This window comes from Bos grunniens, chromosome 8 (assembly GCF_055505025.1).
Source record: "Bos grunniens cultivar Pamir isolate PY7600 chromosome 8, Bosgru_T2T1.0, whole genome shotgun sequence".
Classification (NCBI taxonomy): domain Eukaryota; kingdom Metazoa; phylum Chordata; class Mammalia; order Artiodactyla; family Bovidae; genus Bos; species Bos grunniens.
Genome location: NC_141172.1, coordinates 69153412 through 69174333, shown reverse-complemented (window position 1 = coordinate 69174333; position 20922 = coordinate 69153412). Strand labels below are relative to the sequence as shown.

Below are 20922 nucleotides of genomic sequence, written 5' to 3'. Positions count from 1 at the left end.
GGTCTGTAATAGGTAGGACTCATGTTGAACACGTGATGAATGGGTCTGGGTGCCTGTCAAGTATCCATTGTAGCCATGTGCATTGTCTGTTGGGTAACTCCTTAGAAGTGGAGTTGCTGGGTCAGTGGGTTAGATAATTTTACACTTTTGCCTAGATAATGACAAACTGTTCTCCCAAAGAAGACTGGACCATTTTAAGTCACACCAGGAGTCCACAAGGGTGCCCTATTTCCCTGCACCCTTGCACACTGAGCTCAAACGGTAAAGGATCTGCCTGTGATGCAGGAGACCAGGGTTCGATCCCTGGGTTGGGAAGTTCCTGTGGAGAAGGGAATGGCAATCCACTCCAGTACTCTTGCCTGGAGAATTCCACGGACAGAGAAGCCTGGCGGGCTACAGTCCATGGGATCCCAAAGAGTCGGAGACGACTGAGCAACTAACGCACGCACTCACTTGCACACTGAACTTTAACACTTTCCCAGTGTAAGAAGTAAAGATGGGGCACCACAGTGTCACGGTTTTGATTCTTCCATTCCAGTAGAGTGTTTCAAGGATCCATGAGATTGCTGAGACTGGGAGTGGATAACCAGGAGACCCCAGGTTAGGACATAGGGGAGGGCACAAAAATTCAGACCAGAAAAGAACTAACACAAATCTTGACACAAATTCTTTCAGACAACAGGAGTTCTTCACTAGTTCTTCTGAGGCCAACATAACCCTAATACCTAAACCTAACGGAAACATTTGAGAAGAAGAAAAAATACTTTTAAATACCCTTCCTAAAAGCAGGGGCAAAATTCCTTTACAAAGCAAATAGTTAACTAAATTCTAGATCTTTAAAAACTATGGCATAAACCATCACATAAAGTAACTATCCTCTAATTAAAAATGTAACACACACACACACACACACACACACCAGTGTAAAGGAGAAAAACTATATGAACAGCTTAACAGATGCCGAAAAAGAATTTGAACTGACACTTAACCCCCTGTAATGAAAAGGGGAAAGTGTTAGTTGCTCAATCATGTTCCAACAATTTGCAACCCCATGGACTGTAGCCTGCCAGGCTCCTCTGTCCATGGAATTCTCTAGGCAAGAATACTGGAGTGGATTGCCATTCCCTTCTCCAGGGCATCTTCCTGACACAGGGATTGAACCTGGGTCTCCTGCGTTGCAGGCAGAGTCTTTACTGTCAGAAAAAAGTCTCATTTTATCAGGGTAGAAGGGACCTTCCTCCATATGATGAAGGCCACTCCCTCTTGGAGTCACATTAGAGATTAGGATAACTGAGGAAGGGGCATGAGGGAATGTTTTGAAGCAAGCTAATTTCCATGATCTAGATAGAGGGTTTGGGTTTCCCAAGTGTATGCATTAAAAAAACAAACAAACAAAAAAAAAAACTCTTTGAATGGTATCCTTAAGATTGTGCACATCTTTCTTTGGAAATCTTAACATTGAAGTAAACTGTAAAGAAATACTGAGCTTGACTTACTGACATAATGCCGATGTATTAAGAGTTGCAGATATGAATTTCATCATAAAAATGAGACACTTAGGAGAATGGACAGAGGGGAATGGATAGAGAAAGAAATATTTGATACACCTAGGTTACAGAACTTAGGTGGTGAGCATATAAGAGTTTAGTGAATGAATCTTAGAACTTTGTTGGATGTTTGAAACTGTCTGTAGCAAAACATTGAGGGAGAGAGTCTGTGAGAGGAGAACCAGGGAAGAAAGGAAGGCATAGGATTGTGAGGGCAGGGAAAGGAGAGTCCACCAATTTGGGGTGACTCGGAGGAGGCCCAGACTGGGGAAGGGATGATTAGGGGACACATATGAGCTTAGCTGTCCCCAAATACTTAACAGGTGGCATTTTATCTTGTTTAGATCCAGGCAGTTGAACTGGGCTCAACATAAGCTGTTTCCACTTTAACTTTGTTTTTCTTTCTTTTTTTTCCTCTTCATGTCACTTTGTACTTTAAATCACTCCCAGATTAAAGTTACAAAACTATACAAAACCCTTTGTTTCCTGTATCATCTGAAACATAGCTGCTGACATGACAGATCCCATGACTGGACACTTGAATGTATATTTCCCACAAATGAGGACAGTCTCCCCCCAAATGACAATACAACCCTGAACGTCAGAACACTATCATCAACACATTAATCCTGGTGGAAGCCTCAGGCTCCAGTGATTTCAGACTGGCCCCATTGTGTCATTTTTAGCACAGTGGCTAACTGCTGCTGCTAAGTCGCTTCAGTCGTGTCCGACTCTGTGCGACCCCATAGATGGCAGCCCACCAGACTCCCCCGTCCCTAGGGTTCTCCAGGCAAGAACACTGGAGTGGGTTGCCATTTCCTTCTCCAATTCATGAAAGCGAAAAGTGAAAGTGAAGTTGCTCAGTCGTGTCTGACTGTTAGCGACCCCCTGGACTGCAGCCCACCAGGCTCCTCCATCCATGGGATTTTCCAGGCAGGAGTACTGGAGTGGGGTGCCATTGCCTTCTCCGTTTTAGCACAGAGACTTGGCTAAAAGCCCTGTGTTGCTATTTCTTCTTTCTCCATGTGATTCTGGTATTTTGTGGAACACTGACAGCTTCCTTTTGGGGACCGCGTGTTGGATTAAAGCCACAAGTCCATTACTCAATATGGGATTCTATATCCTGATTATGAAAAATTGTATGCATGACAGAACCCTCATTTGTGAAAATGTATGTGTATGTGTGCACACACATGTGAGAAAGAAAGAGAGAACCTGAGCGTATTCACACATATGGTCAAATAGAAGAAGTCAAGACACAAAATAATGGATGTTTTCTCTAATCCAAGGGATCTCTATGGTTTCTGTATTCTTATAAAAAAAATTTTCCTTGCCCGGACTTTCTGGGCTTCCCAGGTGGTACTAGTAGTAAAGAACCAGCCTGCCAACACAGGAGATGCAAGAGACTGAAGTTTGATCCCTGAGTCGGGAAGATCTCCTGGAGGAGGAAATGGCAGCTCGCTCCAAATTCTTGCTGGGAGAATCCCATGGACAGAGGAGCCTGATGGGCTACAGTCCATGGGGTTGCAAAGAGTTGGACGTATCTGAGCACATACTTTCTGGAATAAACATATTTTAAGAGGAAGGAATACAGGGGGGAAAACTTAAGTGTAAGTTACTTGCTGGCACAAAAGGCCAAAGAACAAACATGAATGAGAGTTTAGAGCTGGGAAGAAAGGTCCCAGTTCTGTTTGATTTTGCAGGTAGTGGTCAAGGAAATGTGGGGTGGATCCTAGAAGGGGTGAGAGTGTGGAAGCCACTCATGCCTGTCCCTGCTTTGTCCCCATAGGTCAAAGCTGCTTCAGCCATGTCTGTAAGGAAGGATGAAATTCACCAGCAGTCATCAGCCCCACTGGAACGGAGCCCCCAGCAGAAGTTATGTCCACCAGGTAGATTCTAGGACTGGTCTCCAACCCTTGTCTTCATGTCTGTGTATTTATTTCTGGCTGTGCTGAGGCTGTGTTGCTGCATGGGCTCTCTCTAGTTGTGGAGAGCGGGGTCTGCTCTCCAGTTGCGGTACTTGAGCTTCTCCCTGGGGGGCTTCTCCTGTTGCAGAGCACAGGCTCTCGGGTGCACGGGCTGCAGTAGTTGCAGCCTGTGTGCTCAGTAGTTGTGGCTCCCGAGCTGTAGAGTGCAGGGTCAGTATTTGTGACACGTGGGCTTAGCTGCTCTGCAGCCTGTGGGATCTTCCCAGACCAGGGATCGAACCCATGTATTCTGCATAGGCAGGCAGAGTCTTTACCACTGAGCCACCAGGGAAGTCCTGGCCTTTCTTTTTACTGTTTAATGTGCCAGCTATGAATGTGACTTGGATGTGTGGCATGTAATATATTTCTGTTGGCAGTACTCGTCTAGGGTATGTGTTAGATGAAGAATCAAAAGATGAAAGCCCGGTTGAGAAGAGTTCCCCTTGTGGATTCCACAGATGGCCAAAAGAGGCCTCCCCAGCCACACTGGCAGCCTCAGGGAATCCTGCGGGGATTTACTCACCAGCTTTTCCCTTCCTTCCCAGGATTCTATATGGAAGAAGCCATTAGAGATTGTGCCCCATGCACCGATGGGATAGACTACACCAATCATTCAAACACCCTCCCTTCTTGCTTACTTTGCACGACTTGCAAATCAGGTACAGAACCTGTGGTCCCCCATGCCTGCAGTTAGGGTTCTGGGTGATGAGATGGGATTAAATGGGACGAGGAGTCAGAGATCTGATTTCCAGCCCAGCTAGGTTTTCAAATTGTCTTAGGTCAGTAAAATAATGAAAACAGAAGTTATTTGCATAACGCATGCCAACTGGTATGGAAGTCTTTCAGAACACAGCTGGAAAGAGGAGAATAACGTGTCCCTTGATGGAGGGAGCTGGATGGTAACAGTGCAGAAGGCCTGGGGGAGTGGGGCAGGGCTGGGTTTGAGCTGTGTCATGTGTCTGATCCTGGGCCAGGCTCCTGCGGGCGCCATGCCCTCTGCTCTGGGGTCTCAGCCTCTCTCAGCCTTCATGACCTGAGGTCCCTCTGCCTCTCCGGCAGGGCATCACCCATTGAGACATCATCCAAGGGTTCCTCTCCATCCACAGCGTCTCAGATTACACCTCACCCCAGCCCACTTCTTTCTGGGCTCTCTCATTTCTCTTCCCAACCCTGATGCAATCTGTAATGATGCACAGTCCCTTTTATGCCTCTATTGGTGACGCCTGAACAGTGGCTGTTCTATGGATGGTCTATGTGTGTTGCCACAGAAAATGACCACAAAATTACTTAAAAAAAGATTAATTCATTTATTTTTGGCTGTTCTGTGTCTTTGTTGTGGAACAAGGGCTTTCTCTAGTTGTGGTGAGGGGGGCTACTCCTTGTTGCTTTTCATCGTGGTGCACAGGCCCTAGAGCACAGGATCAGTAGTTGTGGCACACGGGCTTAGCTGCCCCGCAACATGTGGGATCTTCCCAGACCAGGGATGGAACCTGCGTCCCCTGCGTTGACAGGCGGATTCTTAACCACTGGACCACCCAGCAAGCCCTCCGAATTACTTCTTGAACTGAGTGGATGGAGATCTGGGTTGTGAAGAAGGGTTGAGAGACATATGAGGGAAACACACTCTCAAAACCTTATCTTTGGTCTCTAGGAGAAGAAGAAAAAAATCGCTGCACCCCGACCAAGGACTCTGAGTGTCAGTGCAAACCTGGCACTTTCCGTGGAGAAGATGCACCTGAATTCTGTCAAAAATGCAGCACCGGGTGAGACACAGGAGCCTAGGGGGGCTTCCAACCCACAGGAGACCCCAGTTTCCTTGTACCCACTTCTGTCTCCTGCTTCCGTGAAGCCCCTCCCACCTCCCAGAGCTCGTTGTGCCTGTGGGGTCTCCTGAGCCTGCAGCAGTGCTCCCTACCACCACTGTTTGTCCTGCACGGCTTTCCCGGTGGCCCCTTCCCACGTCTCCTCGGGAGCGGCCTAGAAAGACCGAAGTGCTGACAGCAGACAGAAGTCATGAGGAGGCCATGTGTGTACTCCTTCAAGGTTCCTATAAAACCGGAGCCAACTTGACAGGCCTCACACCCAGCCCCTTGTTCCCCAGTAGCACCTGAATCTTTCCTCTTTGGGGACTCGGGGGCCAATAGTAATTCACTATCCTCTGATGCTCCAGTGTTGGCTGAGATTGGTAGTAAGAGTCAACAGGTGGATGAGAGGGCCTCATATTCAACTTTGACTGGAGGATGAGTCAAACTTGTGCCCACACCCTTCTGACCCTTGAGCTGGACAAGGCACCCCCCTGCCTCACAGAGCTTCCCGTGCAGCCCAGGGAGGCCAGGCGGGCCTTGCAGAGGAAGCCCAGCTCCTGAAGGACAGCTCTGAACACTCAGTAGGAGCCCGGGAGCCGTAGTACACAATCCTGGATTGTTCTCCTGCCCAGTGAGAGGGAGTGAGGGGACCCTCCCCTGCAGACAGCAAGAGCCTGTCTCCCCTCCACTGTCTTGTCAGGGGACCCAGGACGGGAGGCTGCCCCCTCTTTCTCCTCATCCAGCCAGCTGTCCCTGATGAGTCCCCCTGTGTCTGTACCCAGGTGCCCTGATGGGAAGGTCATGGTCATGAACTGTACCCTCTGGAGCAATATCAAGTGTGTGGACCAAGAATCAGGTACCCTGGCCCATGGGGAGGCCCCAGTTCCTGGAGAGCTAGCAACCATGAGCCAGAGACTACCCATGACTCCCTCTCCCTCCTCAGGCCCTTCAAGCCTGATGATTGGAATTGTAACTGGAATTGTAATCACCATTTTCCTAATCGGATGTATGGTATGGTGCTGCTTGAAAGGTAAGGTTCTAGAAGGGAAGGAGATGGTGCTGGCTCCCTCCTCCATCTCCCCAATCCTCCTGTTCCTCCTGGCTTGTTTCTGATCTGTTCCCCAAGAAACCCCTCCTCCTCCCACCTCACCTGGTCCTATAAAACTGATCACATCGGGCCCCCAACTCAGCTGACGGTCCCCTCTTCCCCCTGGCCGAGTCTGGTGGGAGGAGGCAGGAGAAGAGGGTGGTTCAGTAGCACTGCACAGAGATTTTACATGGGTTTCATTTTACTTCATTTCTCCCTTCTCTTCTCCTCCCTGAGGGTTCTCCAGATTCAGAATGTCCCGCTTGCGTCACAGGCCCGGGGCTTTGTTCAGTGTCTGAGCCCCCAACCTGCACCCTGTCCCTAGGAAGGGAGGTGCGGCAAGAGCGCCCTCCCCACCACTCAGTGGATGTCTCTTCTCTTCTAGGTCTCTTTAATGAGTGCTGGCACAAGGTGATCGGTTTCTCCAGCATCTGGCGGCATCAGACCCTCAGTAACTACTTCCGTCCCGCAACAAAGCCCAGGGTGGACACAGTCCCCGGTTTGTCCTATACTGTTGTCCCTGACTCTCTCAACTGGCCTGGGGGCTCTAGGCTGAATGTAGGAGGGAGACTGGCCTGCTGAGAGCTGTCCTAAGGCTGGTTGGCAGCGCTGGCCCTGTCCTTACTGTCTGAGACACCCTCACTCTGTAGCCTGGGGCGTGGGGGGTGTCAGGCAGGGGTGCTCAGTTCCCCTTAGCATCACACCAGAGTCTGGGTGCCATCAGCAGAGCCCAGATGTGCTGAGTCTATGCCCACTTGGGGGGCACAGCACAGGTGTAGGTGGGAAGGCAGAACCCACTGTCCCCCCAGAAGCTGTAGGGGTTTGTGGGTTTGTGACTCCTGGGTCAGTGCCTTGCTTTTTCGAGGCCCTTTTCTGGCACTTATGTCCCCCAGGAAGGTCTGGTGCTCTGGACCATGCACACAACAGGCTGACCAATGGAGATTGACACTCCATTCTGATCCCTTGGCAGAAAAAGAAGCTGCAGAAGACAACGCCCAGTCCTGAGATGCAGCAAGCAGACTGTCTGTTGGTGAGTATGGGGCTCTGGCCTTTCTGCTTGCTTGGGACTATGGTAGAGACAGGGAGAGGCAATGGGTCAGGTCTCCTCTTCTCTGGGGAGGTGGTGATTGAGGGAAACCGGGGCATGGAGGGAAGGGAGCCCACCCCCTGCTCTGGTCCACTGGCAGCTCTGATGCTACTTCTCATCTGTCTTGTCACCACATCCCTCGTCTAGAACAGGGCAGGCGAAGGGTAATCACTCCTCCCATGACTGACCCAGTGATGGAGTCAGAGCTACATAATATTTTTCTGTGTGACTGTTACATACTTTTAAGCCATTCCTCATCATAGTGGGAATTTTACATTTAATTCAAAAGTATTGTTAAGTTGAATCTACTTGAAGTAAAATTTCTTTGTCAACATATAGAAGTATTTTCACTATGTATATGTGTGTGTGTATATATATATATATATGATGTGGGCATGGCAACCCACCCCAGTATTCTTGCCTGGAGAATCCCCATGGACAGAGGAGCCCAGCAGGCTACAGTCAGACATGACTGAGTGATTAAACATGTGTATATTATATATGTATACATACACACACACATACACACACACACACACACACACAGAGACGTTTACAGTTTGGGGTCATATCATTTCAATAGTTTTGAGGTTTTTGAGTATTACCTTAATTTATAAATTAGTCTAGGAGGAATTGAGATCTTTTAGCTATTCTATATTTTTCTTATGAAAAGAGTTAGCATTTTAAGTTAAGAGTTTTATAATACCTCAACTCCATGTGTGTTTTTCTTTGGTAAATTGCTCATTTCTTGTTGAGGCTGTATCTATGTATTACAGTGTTCTATAACCTTATGAGTTTATCCAACTCATAATTCATTATAGAATTTATTGTCATAATTTTTAACATTCATCCATCCACACATTCACATTTAAGTATTATTGTTGAACCATTAGAGTTTTATAAGAATACAATCGTATATAAAATAATGACTCTTTTGTCCGCTCCCTTCAAAGGTCCTGCATTGGTTTTGATTTGCTTACGGCTGCATCTGCCAGAATTTCAGAACAAGGTTTACTAGGCTCAGTTCTGTAATCTAGGACCCCCGGTTAAGACCAAGGCTGCTCTCCATTGTGTTTTACAGAAACCAGCAGCACCTGAAGGATCTCAGAGGAGAAGATGGCTGCTGGTTCCAACAGACGCCACTGAAAGTGAGTGTTTTTCTCCTGGGCAGGGGATCAGGAGTGGAGGGAGGAGGGACAGTGTCCTAATTTCTATCTCCATAGTGGTTAGAGCAACTCAGAGAGGGGATGGCTTGCCCCTGAACCATCAGGACTCTAATTCCCTCCCTGCCCCCTCCTCTTTTTGCCACCCTGCACCCCTCTGACCTCTAACAGTGGCCCCTAACACCTCCCTGTCCTTCCCTCCTCCACCATCCTCTCTCCTCCCTGGTTGCTCAGGGCCAGGTTGACCCACTCTGAGACATCCGAGAGGTTGTGCTGTCCAGCAGGGCACCCCCTGGCCCAGGGAGGCTGTGGAGCGCCTGTCCATGCATGCTAAGTGTCTTTTATCATGTCCGAGTCTTTGCAACCCCATGGACTGTAGCCTGTCAGGCTCCTTAGTCCATGGGATTCTCCAGGCAAGAATACTGGAGTGGGTTACCATGCCCTCCTCCAGGGATCATTCCAACTCAGGGATCGAACCCACATCTTACATCTCCTGCATTAGCAAGCAGGTTCTTTACCACTGGCGCCACCTGGGAAGCCCCGTGGAGCACCTGAACTGTGGCTAAATCTTATAAGCTGTAGTATATAACTCGATACTATAGTTCAAGGAGTTGGCAGATAAAAGACTGTAATTTGTCTCGTTAACAGGTTTGTTTTTTTTTGTATATTGATTACATGTTGAAGGGCTTCCCTGGTGGCTCAGATGGTAAAGAATTCGCCTATAATGCAAGAGAACAGGGTTCAGTCCCTGGGTCAGGAAGGTCCCCTGGAGAAGGGAATGGCAACCCACTCCAGTATTCTTGCCTGGAGAATCTTATGGACAGGAGCCTGACAGGCTACAGTCCATGAAGTCACAAAGAATCAGACACACAACTGAGCAACTAACACTACATATTGCAGTGAAAAAAATTCTGAACTTACTTTTAATTGGAGGATAATTGCTTCACAATGTTGTGCTTGTTTCTGCTGTACAGCAACATGAACCAGCCATAGGTGCACATATATCCCCTCCCTCTTGAGCCTCCTTCCAACGCCCCCATCCCACCTCCCTTAGGTTATCACAGAGCTCTCTGTGTTATCACGCCACTTCCCATTAGCTATCTATATTACATATTGAAAGGAAATTTTTTAGAATACTTTGAGTTAGTACCATAGTTCATGAAAACTAGTATTGTTATTTTTCATGTTTTCAGTGTAACTGTTAGAGAATATAAACTTGTGTTGGGTGCCCTCCTTATGTACTGTGGATGGTGGTGTGCACAGCATTTCACACACACAGCATTGAATCTGCAGCACAGTCCATGAGGCGGGTGGTGTTTGCTCCATTTTAAGGTTAAATTCTTGCTCGGAGTCTGTCCCCATCCAGCTCTACCGCAGTGTCAGGCGGTGAGGCCGAGCGGGCTCTGAGGCCGGAGACCTTCCTCCCTCCAGGCCTTTGCTTTGTCCCCAGTGCAGAGGTGGCAGCCAGGGGGCCTCACCCTCCTGAGAAAGGCAGGTGCCCTCCTCTGAGGTCTGTTGCCCCTCGCTGTCCCACCCTCTGTCTCCTATCACAGATGCCTTCTCCCTCTGTGACAGCAGTCTCCTCTTCCAGATGGGCCCTCATCCCCTGCTTGGGGCAGGACTCTCTGCTGACCTGGACTGCCCCCAACTGTTCTGGGCGCTGGCGAAGTCCAACGCCCAATGCAGGTGTGGCTTGTTTGCTGCTGGGAAGCAGGTCAGGGGCGCAGAGCAGCAGGCTTACCAGCAGGGGGAGCTCCTCAGGTTCCCATCCTGAAGTCTAGGCCTGAATTGAGGGTCCTTGGCCTTTGTGAAAGCCCGTTCCAACTCTGTCTCTGTGACTTTCCCCCAACCTAGGCCTGAAGGTATTCTTCAGTGACTTTGCGGCTATCTTTTCCTTGTGACTTCTGTGATTCGCTCCTGAGGCAGTTGGGCCTCACATGAAATGAGATCCATGTGACCAGAGAATAGGCCTGGGTCTCTTCGGATGCCTTGTGTGAAATACTGCCAGTCACCAAGAAGGGACAGGGGACCTCAGTCAACACCCCGATGGATGCCTTGGAAATGCTGGGGCAAAGGTTGACAAAAGAGACAGTTCAAGAGTGCCTGCGGAACTCAGGAAAGTATTAACATATTTATGAAGAAAGTGAGACAGGCTCTGCTGTGCCCTGACCGTTTGAGGACCTCAGTCTTTGAGTTCAGGACACACTCTTAATAGACTTCTAGTTTTTATTTGTATTTGTTTGAAATTTGTCATTCATGTTAGTATGTATGCATTTAATGATGTAACTTATAATGAAGGTGTTAGTCACTGAGTCATGTCCAATTCTTTGCGACCCTATGGACTGTCCCCACCAGGCTCTTCTGTCCATGGGGTTTCTCCAGGCAAGAGTACTGGAGTGGGTTGCCGTTTCCTTCTCCAGGGGATCTTCCCTACCCAGGGATGGAACCTAGGTCTCCTGCACTGCAGGCAGACTCCTTACCGACTGAGCCACCAGGGAGGCCCCATAACTTGTAATATACATCATTAAAGTGCAAACATCTTGTATGTCTTGGTACTTTTATGTTTGTGCATATATTTATATGTGTAGAAAAACATTTTGCAAATATAATTTCTAGGTTTATGTGGGCTACCTGGTTGAGTGCTGGCAATCCAAAGCAATTAGAAATACAAAAGGAGGGCATTCCCTGGCTGTTCAGTGCTTAGGACTCTGCCCTGAGAGCCCTGAGTTCAATCCCTGGTCAGAAAGTAAGATCCCACAAGCCATGAGGCAAAAACAAACAAACAAAAACCTACAAAACAACAACAGCAATAAAGGAGAGCAAGCCCACTGCTGGGGGAATTTGACCACTTTGGGATTGCCTGGCGACTTCTTTAGGGTCCAGGCTTTAAACATGTCAACTTTATAGTTGGGTGAATATTTGTATTTTTCATAGGCAGATGTTAACAAGTGAGCAGAGAAGGAGGGGAAGTGGCACCCCCGTGCTGTGTCTGGTGACCGTGAACTGGGCTGTCATTCCCCGGGCTTCCTCCTGCTCATCTGGGAGGTTAGGGTGGGATGTGGGTTAGATATGAATGTCACATAGTTTCTGTGTCACGTCTGCTCTTATCAGTGACCTTCATTCCATCTGGGCTCAAGGAAGAGAGGACAGGGATCTGCCATAGTTTCTGGGAGGAAGAATGGACGGGCTCCTGGTTTATGTTCAGTGTTGGCTTGCTGTGCACTAGATGGGCCCCCCTTGATACTGGTGCTCTGAGCCCAGAATTGCCTTTTTGTGTTTGAATTGGCTGATTAAGGATCTCAGCCCCTCTGTAAGCTTTGACCTTCTGCAGAAAAGACACAGAAATGCTGATTCTTAAATACTGTGAGAACTGACCTAAGATGCCTGCTATATTAGGGTTTTGTATTTTTTTTAATTAAAATTTTTTTTTTTTTACTTCTGCTAAACCCTTCTCCATAGTATTCCAGTCACTGCAGGATAATTTAATGGCAGAAGCAATTCTCAGGGAGGTTTTTGGTCTAGTCCATCTCAAGGCTTGTATGTTGTCTTCCCTAAGGTTGATGTGACTGGTGTGGTCAAAACTGGAATTGCCTAAAATGTAGGTACAAATGGATACAGTGTGTGGAGTTCACTTGTGTTTTTAGAAGGGCCGACCCCGTGGTCTTGGTGCTACATCCCTCTGGCCCTGATGTCCCTCCCTTTCCTGGAAGTCAGGTGTTTCCTGTCTTTGCTGTTCCTTCTGTGCAGGACACTCTGCCTTCATCCCCAGAAGGAGATAGAAATGAATTCTTCAGTGGTTAAGACTCTGCACTCCCAATGCAAGGAGCCCGGGTTCAGTCTCTGGTTGGGAACTGAGATCCCACACACCTCAACTGAGCATGTGCTCCGCAACTGAGCCCTTGTGCTGTAGAGCCTGCACATCACAGGAGAGGAGCCTGTGTGCTGCAGTGAAGAGTCTGCACAGCTAAAATAAATAAGATACAATAAAATTTGAAACTGTCACCTACATATTACAAAAAGCATGTGCATTTGTAAAACAGTTTAAAAGTAAATGGTCAAGTGTCAGGTCACTTGTCCATTTCTCAGAAGACTTCCTTGAGTGCCCATTAGAGTATCAGCCTTGTCAGTATTTGTCATGTATATTCATTTGTACCCATTTATTGTGTGTTTAACTAATGAGAACCTTCAAGAAACGTGAAACTTGACTCCTTTGTTGCTTTCCGATGGGTGCTTAGTCGCTCAGTCGTGTCCGACTCTTTGCGACCCCGTGAACTAAGCCTACCAGACTCCTCTGTCCATGGGATTCTCCAGGCAAGAGTACTGGAGTGAGTTGCCATTTCCTACTCCAGGGGATCTTCCTGATCCAGGGATCGAACCCACGTGTCCTGTGTCCCCTGCACTGCAGGCGAGTTCTTTGCCTGTGGAGCCATCCGGGAAGCATTACTGCTTTATGCCAGTGCAAATGTGACCATTTAAAGTTTTACTTGAAGACTGGATGTCTCTTCAGGTTTCACTTCAGTAATGAATTTGTGACCAAATTAAATATGCAATGTCATATACAAATTTTATAATTTTATGTAAATGTGCAATTTTATGATTTTGAACCAAATAAATATTCGGTGTTATATACAAATTTTGCAGTTTTCTATAAACATGCAATTTAAAGAATTTGTGGCCAAATTAAATACGCAATGTTATATAAAAATTTTATAATTTTATATAAATAAGCAATTGGATGAATTTGTGACCAAATTACATGGCAGTTACATAAAAATTTTGCAATTTTATATAAATATGCAATTTTATGACTTTGTGACCAAATTAAATATGTGATATTATATACAAATATTAAAATTTTATATATAATTTTATACATTTTGACAAATGTGGAATGTTATAAAAAGTATAAAAACTATCAAAATGTTATGAAATTATATAGTTTTTGATATACAATTTTATAAATTTGTGACCAAATTAAATATGTAATTTTATATAAAAAGAGGCATGTGTGTGTTTTTCCCCCATCCTCTGGTTCTCTGGAGCAGTTCTGAGTGAAGGGTACAGGGATGTGTTCTTGCTGTGTGACCCACTCCTTCCTTCTCCCCTTTATGCCTCAGGCTCATCTTGCATGGGTGTGTCTCCTGCTCTGACTCAAGATTTCCAGATGCCAGATTCCTGGGGGACTGGAATTCAGCCCCTCCTCTGTCCACCTCCTCCCTACTCTTCCCCTGGGAGAGAGGCCCCAGCCTGGCCAGGCTCCTGCACAGCCTCCCCTCTGTGGTGTCTCTGAGTCCTGTCTGGGCCTGCTGGGCTCCCTGGAGGTGCAGACTGGCTCTGACAGAGCTGTTGGGAAGGGCTGGTGGGGCCCTGCTTGCTGGGGTTCTTCTGTGGCCCCTCACTTGTGAGCCTCCTGCCACTCTGGGGCCACCTTCCCCTTCTGTCCCTGCTGTCCTTTCTGCATCCTCATCACAGTGGGTCTGGTGGCTCAGCCCTGCAACCTCATGGAGACACAACTCCCTTCCCCTGGACCTTAGGGCCTTAGGGAAGGATCCCTCACCCACCTAGATTTCCTGGGGAGCCCCGTGGTCCCAGCCCTGTCCCCTTTCCCAGAGCAAAGGTGCTCGTGCAGAGCTGCACACCCCCTGTCTGCCCCCACTCCTGCCTGTGAACGATTAATCAGGAGTGGGAAGGAAAATATTTTAGATCACAAATCAGAAAGAAGAGGTGAATGTATAATTACTTGAAAATAAATTCTTGAAAAGCAGTGTTGCCTGTGTGAGACCCCTATATCAGATCACCTAAGTTGTCCTTGAATGGAGAAGACTGACTGGGCCTCCATTTGTTTTTGTGTCTGTTAACACTTTATGAGAAGCTGAAGGGTGGGGGAGGTCAGGGTGTTAGGGGCAATATTATATAATCAACAGGCTTGAGCTTCCCTGGTGGCTTACATGATAAAGAGTCTGCCTGCAATGCAGAGGCATGGGTCCAATCCCAGGGTCTGGAAGATCTCCTGGAGAAGGAAATGGCAACCCACTCCAGTATTCTTGACTGGAGAATCCCATGGACAGAAGAGCCTGGCAAGTCCCAGTCCATGGGGTCACAAGAAGTCGGACATGACTGAGCGGCTAACATTTCACATATGGGATGCATCTGAGCAGTTTTACAGGATAGGTAAGAGCACGTATTAGTGCAATTAACCTAAAACTTAAGAGTTTTAAAACTACAGCCTTATTCTTGTTGTTCAGTCACTCAGTCATGTCCGACTCTTTGTGACCCCATGGACTGCAGCGTGCCAGACTTCCTGTCCTTCACCATCTCGCAGAGTTTGCTCTAACTCATGTCCACTGAGTCAGTGATGCCACCCAACCATCTCATCCTGTCGACCACTTCTTTTCATGCCTTCAATCTTTCCCAGCATCAGAGTCCTTTCAAGTGAGTCAGCTCTTCCCATCAGGTGGACAAAGTACTGGAGCTTCAGCTTCAGCATCAGTCCTTCCAATGAATATTCAGGGTTGATTTCCTTCAAGATTGACTGGTTTGGTCTGCTTGCTGTTCAAGGGACTCTCATGAGTCTTCTCCAACACCACGGTTAAACAAGCATCAGTTCTTCGGTGCTCAGCCTTCTTTATGGTCCTGCTTTCACATCCATACATGACTACTGGAAATACTAGAGCGTTGACCAGACGGATCTTTGTCGGCAAAGTGATGTCTCTGTTTTCTAAAACGGCGTCTAGGTTTGTCACAGCTTTTATTACATCACCATTTCTAATGGTTCAGTGTAGGTTGGCTCTCTGATACTGAGTCTCACCAGATTGGGGCTGTGGTCCCTTCAAGGCCTGAATGGAAAAGGATGTGCTTCCAAGCTTACACATGAGGTGGGGGCTGGATTCAGTTCTTGGGGGCAGTTGGCAGGAGGCTGTCCTTTGTCCTTGTGATGTGGGCCTCTCCATTTATTGTTTAGTCGTCACTCAGGCATGTCAGACTCTTTGTAATCCCGTGGACTGTAACCTACCAGGCTCCTGCTGCTGCTGCTGCTAAGTCACTTTAGTCGTGTCCGACTCTGTGCGACCCCATAGACGGCAGCCCAGCAGGCTGCCCCATCTCTGGGATTCTCCAGGCAAGAACACTGGAGTGGGTTGCCATTTCCTTCTCCAATGCATGCAAGTGAAAAGTGAAAGTGAAGTCGCTCAGTCGTGTCCTACCCTCAGCGACCCCATGGACTGCAGCCTTCCAGGCTCCTCCATCCATGGGATTTTCCAGGCAAGAGTACTGGAGTGGGTTGCCATGCCTTCCTCCAGGGGATCTTTCTGATTCAGGGATTGAACTGGCATCTCTTAGGTCTCTAGCAATGACAAGCATGTTCATTACCCTCAATGCCACCAGGGAAGCCCGGGCCTCTCCATAGAGCTGAACAAAACATGGTAGCTTGTTTCATCAGAGCAAGTGAGCAACGTGGCGAGGGGGGCTGGGGTGTGGGAGCGGGGAGGAGTCATCATCCTTTTACCCTGATCTTGAGACATCCCACTGCTTCTGTTGATCCATTTCTTGGTATTTTGTCTGAAATTCTGACAGGTCTGAGATCCTCCTTGTGAGTTAACGAGTTACCCTACCACAGTTATTTATGTGAGTCTTTATGAGTGTGCATGTATACCTAGGTAGCATGTATATACCAGTATACAAGTGTATATGTATGCATACAAACATACATGCTAGCCAACTGTGCACACACCATCCCATCGTGAGATCTGGATCAAGGATCAGACTGTTTCGTTGCCGAGTAAACATAGCCTTGGTTCCTCACAGCGGGAGAGGGTGGAGGCAGGTGCACCTGTGTGTGCAGTGGGGTTTATGCATCAATTCCAGGTTATGAAACTCAGAGCTTAAATAGATGGCTGACACATCTACTCCTGCTCTCCTCCTCAGTAAGAAAGATCCTGTATTTTCTTCTGGAATAGAAACAAAGTCTCTTCTGGAGGAAAGAAGGCTAGAATGTGAGTACACGGCCGTGATCGGCAGGGGACAACCGATAGTCCCTACAGGGCAGTAGCCAACCTCTCCTTTCTAAGGCATGTCAACCATTTGTGCTTGTTGCATGCTAAGTCGCTTCAGTCATGCCTAACTTTGCAACCTTATGGCCCTTAGCCCACCAGGCTTCTTTGTTCATGGGATTCGCCAGGCAAGAATACTGGAGTGGGTTGCCATGCTCTCTTCCAGAGGATCTTCTTGGCCCAGGAATGGAACCAGCATCTCTTAGGTCTCCTGCACTGACAGGGAGGGTTCTTTACCACAAGCACCACCTGAAAAGTCCTGCTAACCAATCAGCCTTTAAGCAAAGTTGCCCACAATCTTTGCTCAAAAAACTTAAACTTTAAGCAAATCTGAAAAATGTCATGTCCATTTTATAAATTGAAGATAATAGGATTAAAGGCCAGAAATTTGTCCCCAGTAGTAAAGATAAGCAGGGTGCACACAGTCTCTCTCCTGGATGTTAAACATTCACTCTATGGAATTTCATTAAATACATATAAACTTTTAAAGATTTTTTGACATCCCCCAATAGTTTGAGTTGGACAAATAGAAAATACAAAACTCAGTTTTTGGAATAGATTTCCACAAGAACATGAAGTGACTTTTCACCCATCCCTTTCCTGGGTCCTGAGTCATCTTTGCCTCTTTTTTCTTGACTCCTCAGACTCAGGTTTTACCATGTCTCAGCACTTGACTGCTCTTCCTCTGGTTTCTTTTGTCTTTTCTGTCCCCTAGGGCACACCTCATGCTCTCCCTGCTGAATCACAGCAAAAGGTCTCTGGCTTTGACAGCTCTCTCTGTCCTCCATTATGCTACGATCCCACAGGAGTCTGGAATCTTCCTGATGCAAACCACTTCCCAGGATTTCCACCCCTCCCTCCCTGGAGAGTGTCCAGACAATGTCTTATTAAGCACTTGGCTTTTGCTCCATTCTCTGAGTTGCTGAAACCATATCCACACTAATGACCATTTTAGTCTACCTATTAGCCTTCTTAAACAGTCATGGATTATAGAGATATTTGGGCTTCCCTGCTGGCTCAGATGGTGAGGAATCTGCCTGCAATGCAGGAGACCTGGGTTCAATCCCTGGGTTGGGAAGATCCCCTGGAGAAGGGAATGGCAACGCATTCCGATGTTCTTGTCTGGAGAATCCCCTGGACAGAGGACCCTGGCAAGCTACAGTTCATGGGTTGCAAAGAGTTGGACACAACTGAGTGACTAACATACATATAGACACTTATGTGACAAAATGTTTTTGTAGTATTATTCAAATGTCAAAAACTTCAAAATAATTAAAATGTTCCCAGTGGGATTCTGGATAAGTTACTGGTGTTAGACCTCTTACAGTATTTTAGGGAGTTATCAAAAGTAACATTGTAGCAAAATAATTAATGAAATGAAAAAATGTTTTAAAAAGTGTTTAAAAATGTTAAGAGGAAAAAACAAGATTATTAATAGTATTTACCTGTGGTGGTTTTAAGGAAGGTGCACAAATTCTTTCATCTTTTTCTTTCATAATATATTGCTGAACATGGGGTGCAATTAGTGACTCATCTGTAATCATCAGGACATGGCAGAGGTGGCTATACATGACCAGCTGCTAGAACTGGGCTCTCCCTTCCAGATTGAAGGGCCAGCAACAAGCCAGCACAGCAAACAAGTCCTCAGGACAGTCCAGTAACCATCTTTTAGGGCACGCAGCCATGTCAAAGGGGTCCATGTCCACGTAGGGCATTTGGCCCAGAGTCAAAAGCTAGCTCCCACAGCATCACTCTGAAGGCCCACGGATCACTGACACTGGAGAACTCATTATTAACCAGACTTTCAAGGGCCGTCCACCAAACCTGCCTGTTTTCATTGTCCCCCAGGCAATGACATAATCCATGGGGAACAAGTCTCTGCAGACGGCATTGTCTGCAATCTTAACTTGAAGTGTATCCTCAGCGATACAGGTCGAAGCAGCCACATCTTGGTGGATGACTTCCCTGCTGGACAGACAGCTCATTCCTCAGGCAATCTGTACAGTCATGTGAACCAATTCTTGTTGAGAAACTGCCTGTGGATTATGGGCCTCTACTAATTGGCACTGCCGTAAAAACAATCTAAGATTCCCCCAATTCATGTAAGCCAGTATCCCCATGGGCTTTTCTCCTTCTATACACATCCTGGTGATAGGAAGAAGATTTCTGTGATGAAGACCTCATAGCTTACAACTCTGAGTGAGCATCATTGTCACCTGAATTTCAGAAGCTTGATCTTTAACTGTTTTTACAAATACTTGCTTTTCTTTATTTGGATCTTTTTCTTTTTTTCCTTTAGCCACAGACTTTATTGTTTGAATATTTGCAACTATTATTCTATACACTTTTAATTTCTTCCAAAATGCTATGCTCCATATTGCTAGGTCACTTCACTCTCCATTTTATTCTACATTTCCATCAAGCAGTGTTTCCCCAAATCACAATCTGCCTGATTGTGTGTTGTTGTTGTTCAGTTGCTAAGTTGTGTCTGTCTCTTTGTGATGCCATGGACTGTAGGCCCCCAGGCTCCTCTGACCATGAGATTTCCCAGGCAAGAATACTAGAGTGGGTTGCCATTCCTTCTCCATATTTGGATCTTTTTCATCTACTAAAACCCCATGGAAAATATGCTCAAAAGTACCTTATTGAAGTTCATCTTTTAGAATTATCCTCTCCCTGGATATTGCAATACCCTTCACCTTAGCGTTGGCCTCCAAAAGAGTGACACTTCTCAGGTCATTCTTCTGTCTTCTGTCTTCAGAACCCTTCTTGAGTGCAAATAAAAACAAAAAACCAAACTCTGTTGCTATGTCAGATTCGATATCATCAACATAGTTCAGAAGTGACAATGCAAAGCAATTTTTTAAACAAAAGCATGTTTATTATGCAATCTCAGACAAAGTGCAATCAGGAGGGAACCTGATTATACTTTAAAAGAAAATGCACTCAGGAGTGAGTCTGGAATCAGAAGCAGCTTTGGTATTTGTTGGACTGTCATCCTCAGCCACTTTTGCCCAAACACACAGAATGGATGGGTCTGGTGCCCTGTGTGCTGGGCTGCAGGCCCAATTTCTTAACACAGGGCAGATTAACTGGGCCAACCACCTCCGTGCTCAGTGGGCAAAGCTGATCACTCTCCTGTCCTCGTGGGGCCAGCGGGAGGGACTGACTGAAGACAAAGCACCGTGGGTTACACTTCAGAGGGGTGTGCTGCAGGAGGAGGGTGCCGGTTTTACTGATTGCAGCCCCATCCACTTCTTGTTCCATCTTCCTGGCTTCCTCCAGTTCTCCTGGATTTAACACCAATTAACCTCAACTTTGGCCCCTTACCTAGATTTCTCAAGAATTTGATCTGGCTATAAATAGGAAGAGGAAAAAAATAAATAAATAAGAAAATCTTTTTGCTGTGCTCAAAGACTCTGCATAACCATCCTGCTTTTAAAAAACAGAGTATAGCACCAGAACACTACATCTTATTCCCTTTCATTTCCTTTTATAATCGTTGAAAATCTCATGAGGTGCTTTGGCCGAAAGTCAAGCTTGTTCTAGACCCGTGACTACCCTATAAAGCCACAATTACACGAAGGCTCTGCAGAGCTCCACCTTCTCACCCCACGGCACAAACCCCAGTTCCTAGCTAGAGACCTGGGCCAGGATGCATTTCTTGGTCAGCCTGCTCTCTTACCTCCTTCTAAGCAAAAGCAGGAAATCTGGAAATGAGTTTTCTAAAATAAAGCAAGGCACGTTCAGGAGATGGTTAAAATGGCAATAATTTCATACTAATTATTTTTCTAGATCATTTGAGGTGCTGGAGAAGACTCATGAGAGTCCTTTGGACAACAAGGATTTTGGCCAACTGATGGGAAGAACTGACTCATTGGAAAAGACCCTGATCCTGGGAAAGATTGAGGGCGGGAGGAGAAGGGAGTGACAGAGGATGAGATGCTTGGATGGCATCACCAACTCAGTGGACATGAGTTTGAGCAGACTCTGGGAGATAGTGAAGGACAGGGAAGCCTGGCATGCTGCCGTGCATGGGGTAACAGAGTCGGACACAACTGAGTGACGGAACAACAGCAACAAATAAGGATTAAAGTCATGGACATTGGATGCTCAGTATATGGGACCATTGAATGAATTCACTCTGTTACTGTTGAATCACTGTGATTACTGCAAATGTAGAAACTGCCTGGAATTCCCCTTTCAAAAAAAAATTTT

At 46.7% G+C, this 20922-nt stretch overlaps 1 protein-coding gene across 6 annotated transcripts in view; it reads left to right on the top strand.

Annotated features, from left to right (window-relative positions):
- The window catches only part of LOC147367342 (tumor necrosis factor receptor superfamily member 10D-like), a 47927-nt gene extending 27299 nt beyond the window's left edge, over nucleotides 1–20628 (top strand). For 3 of the 6 annotated variants that reach the window (XM_086416421.1, XM_086416423.1, XM_086416419.1), the window contains exons 2-10: nucleotides 3337–3436; nucleotides 4060–4173; nucleotides 5166–5277; nucleotides 6102–6175; nucleotides 6263–6349; nucleotides 6792–6905; nucleotides 7377–7436; nucleotides 8575–8641; nucleotides 10511–13655. In XM_086416421.1, coding sequence (XP_086272547.1) covers nucleotides 3337–3436; nucleotides 4060–4173; nucleotides 5166–5277; nucleotides 6102–6175; nucleotides 6263–6349; nucleotides 6792–6905; nucleotides 7377–7411 — 636 coding nt within the window. In that variant the 3' untranslated portion in view covers nucleotides 7412–7436; nucleotides 8575–8641; nucleotides 10511–13655. Of the gene's footprint in view, nucleotides 1–3336; nucleotides 3437–4059; nucleotides 4174–4573; nucleotides 4825–5165; nucleotides 5278–6101; nucleotides 6176–6262; nucleotides 6350–6791; nucleotides 6906–7376; nucleotides 7437–8574; nucleotides 8642–10510; nucleotides 13656–20499 lie in introns of those variants that run through there. The other 3 variants (XM_086416425.1, XM_086416424.1, XM_086416420.1) reach the window with 2 other exon arrangements.
- The last annotated feature ends 294 nt before the right edge of the window (nucleotides 20629–20922 follow it).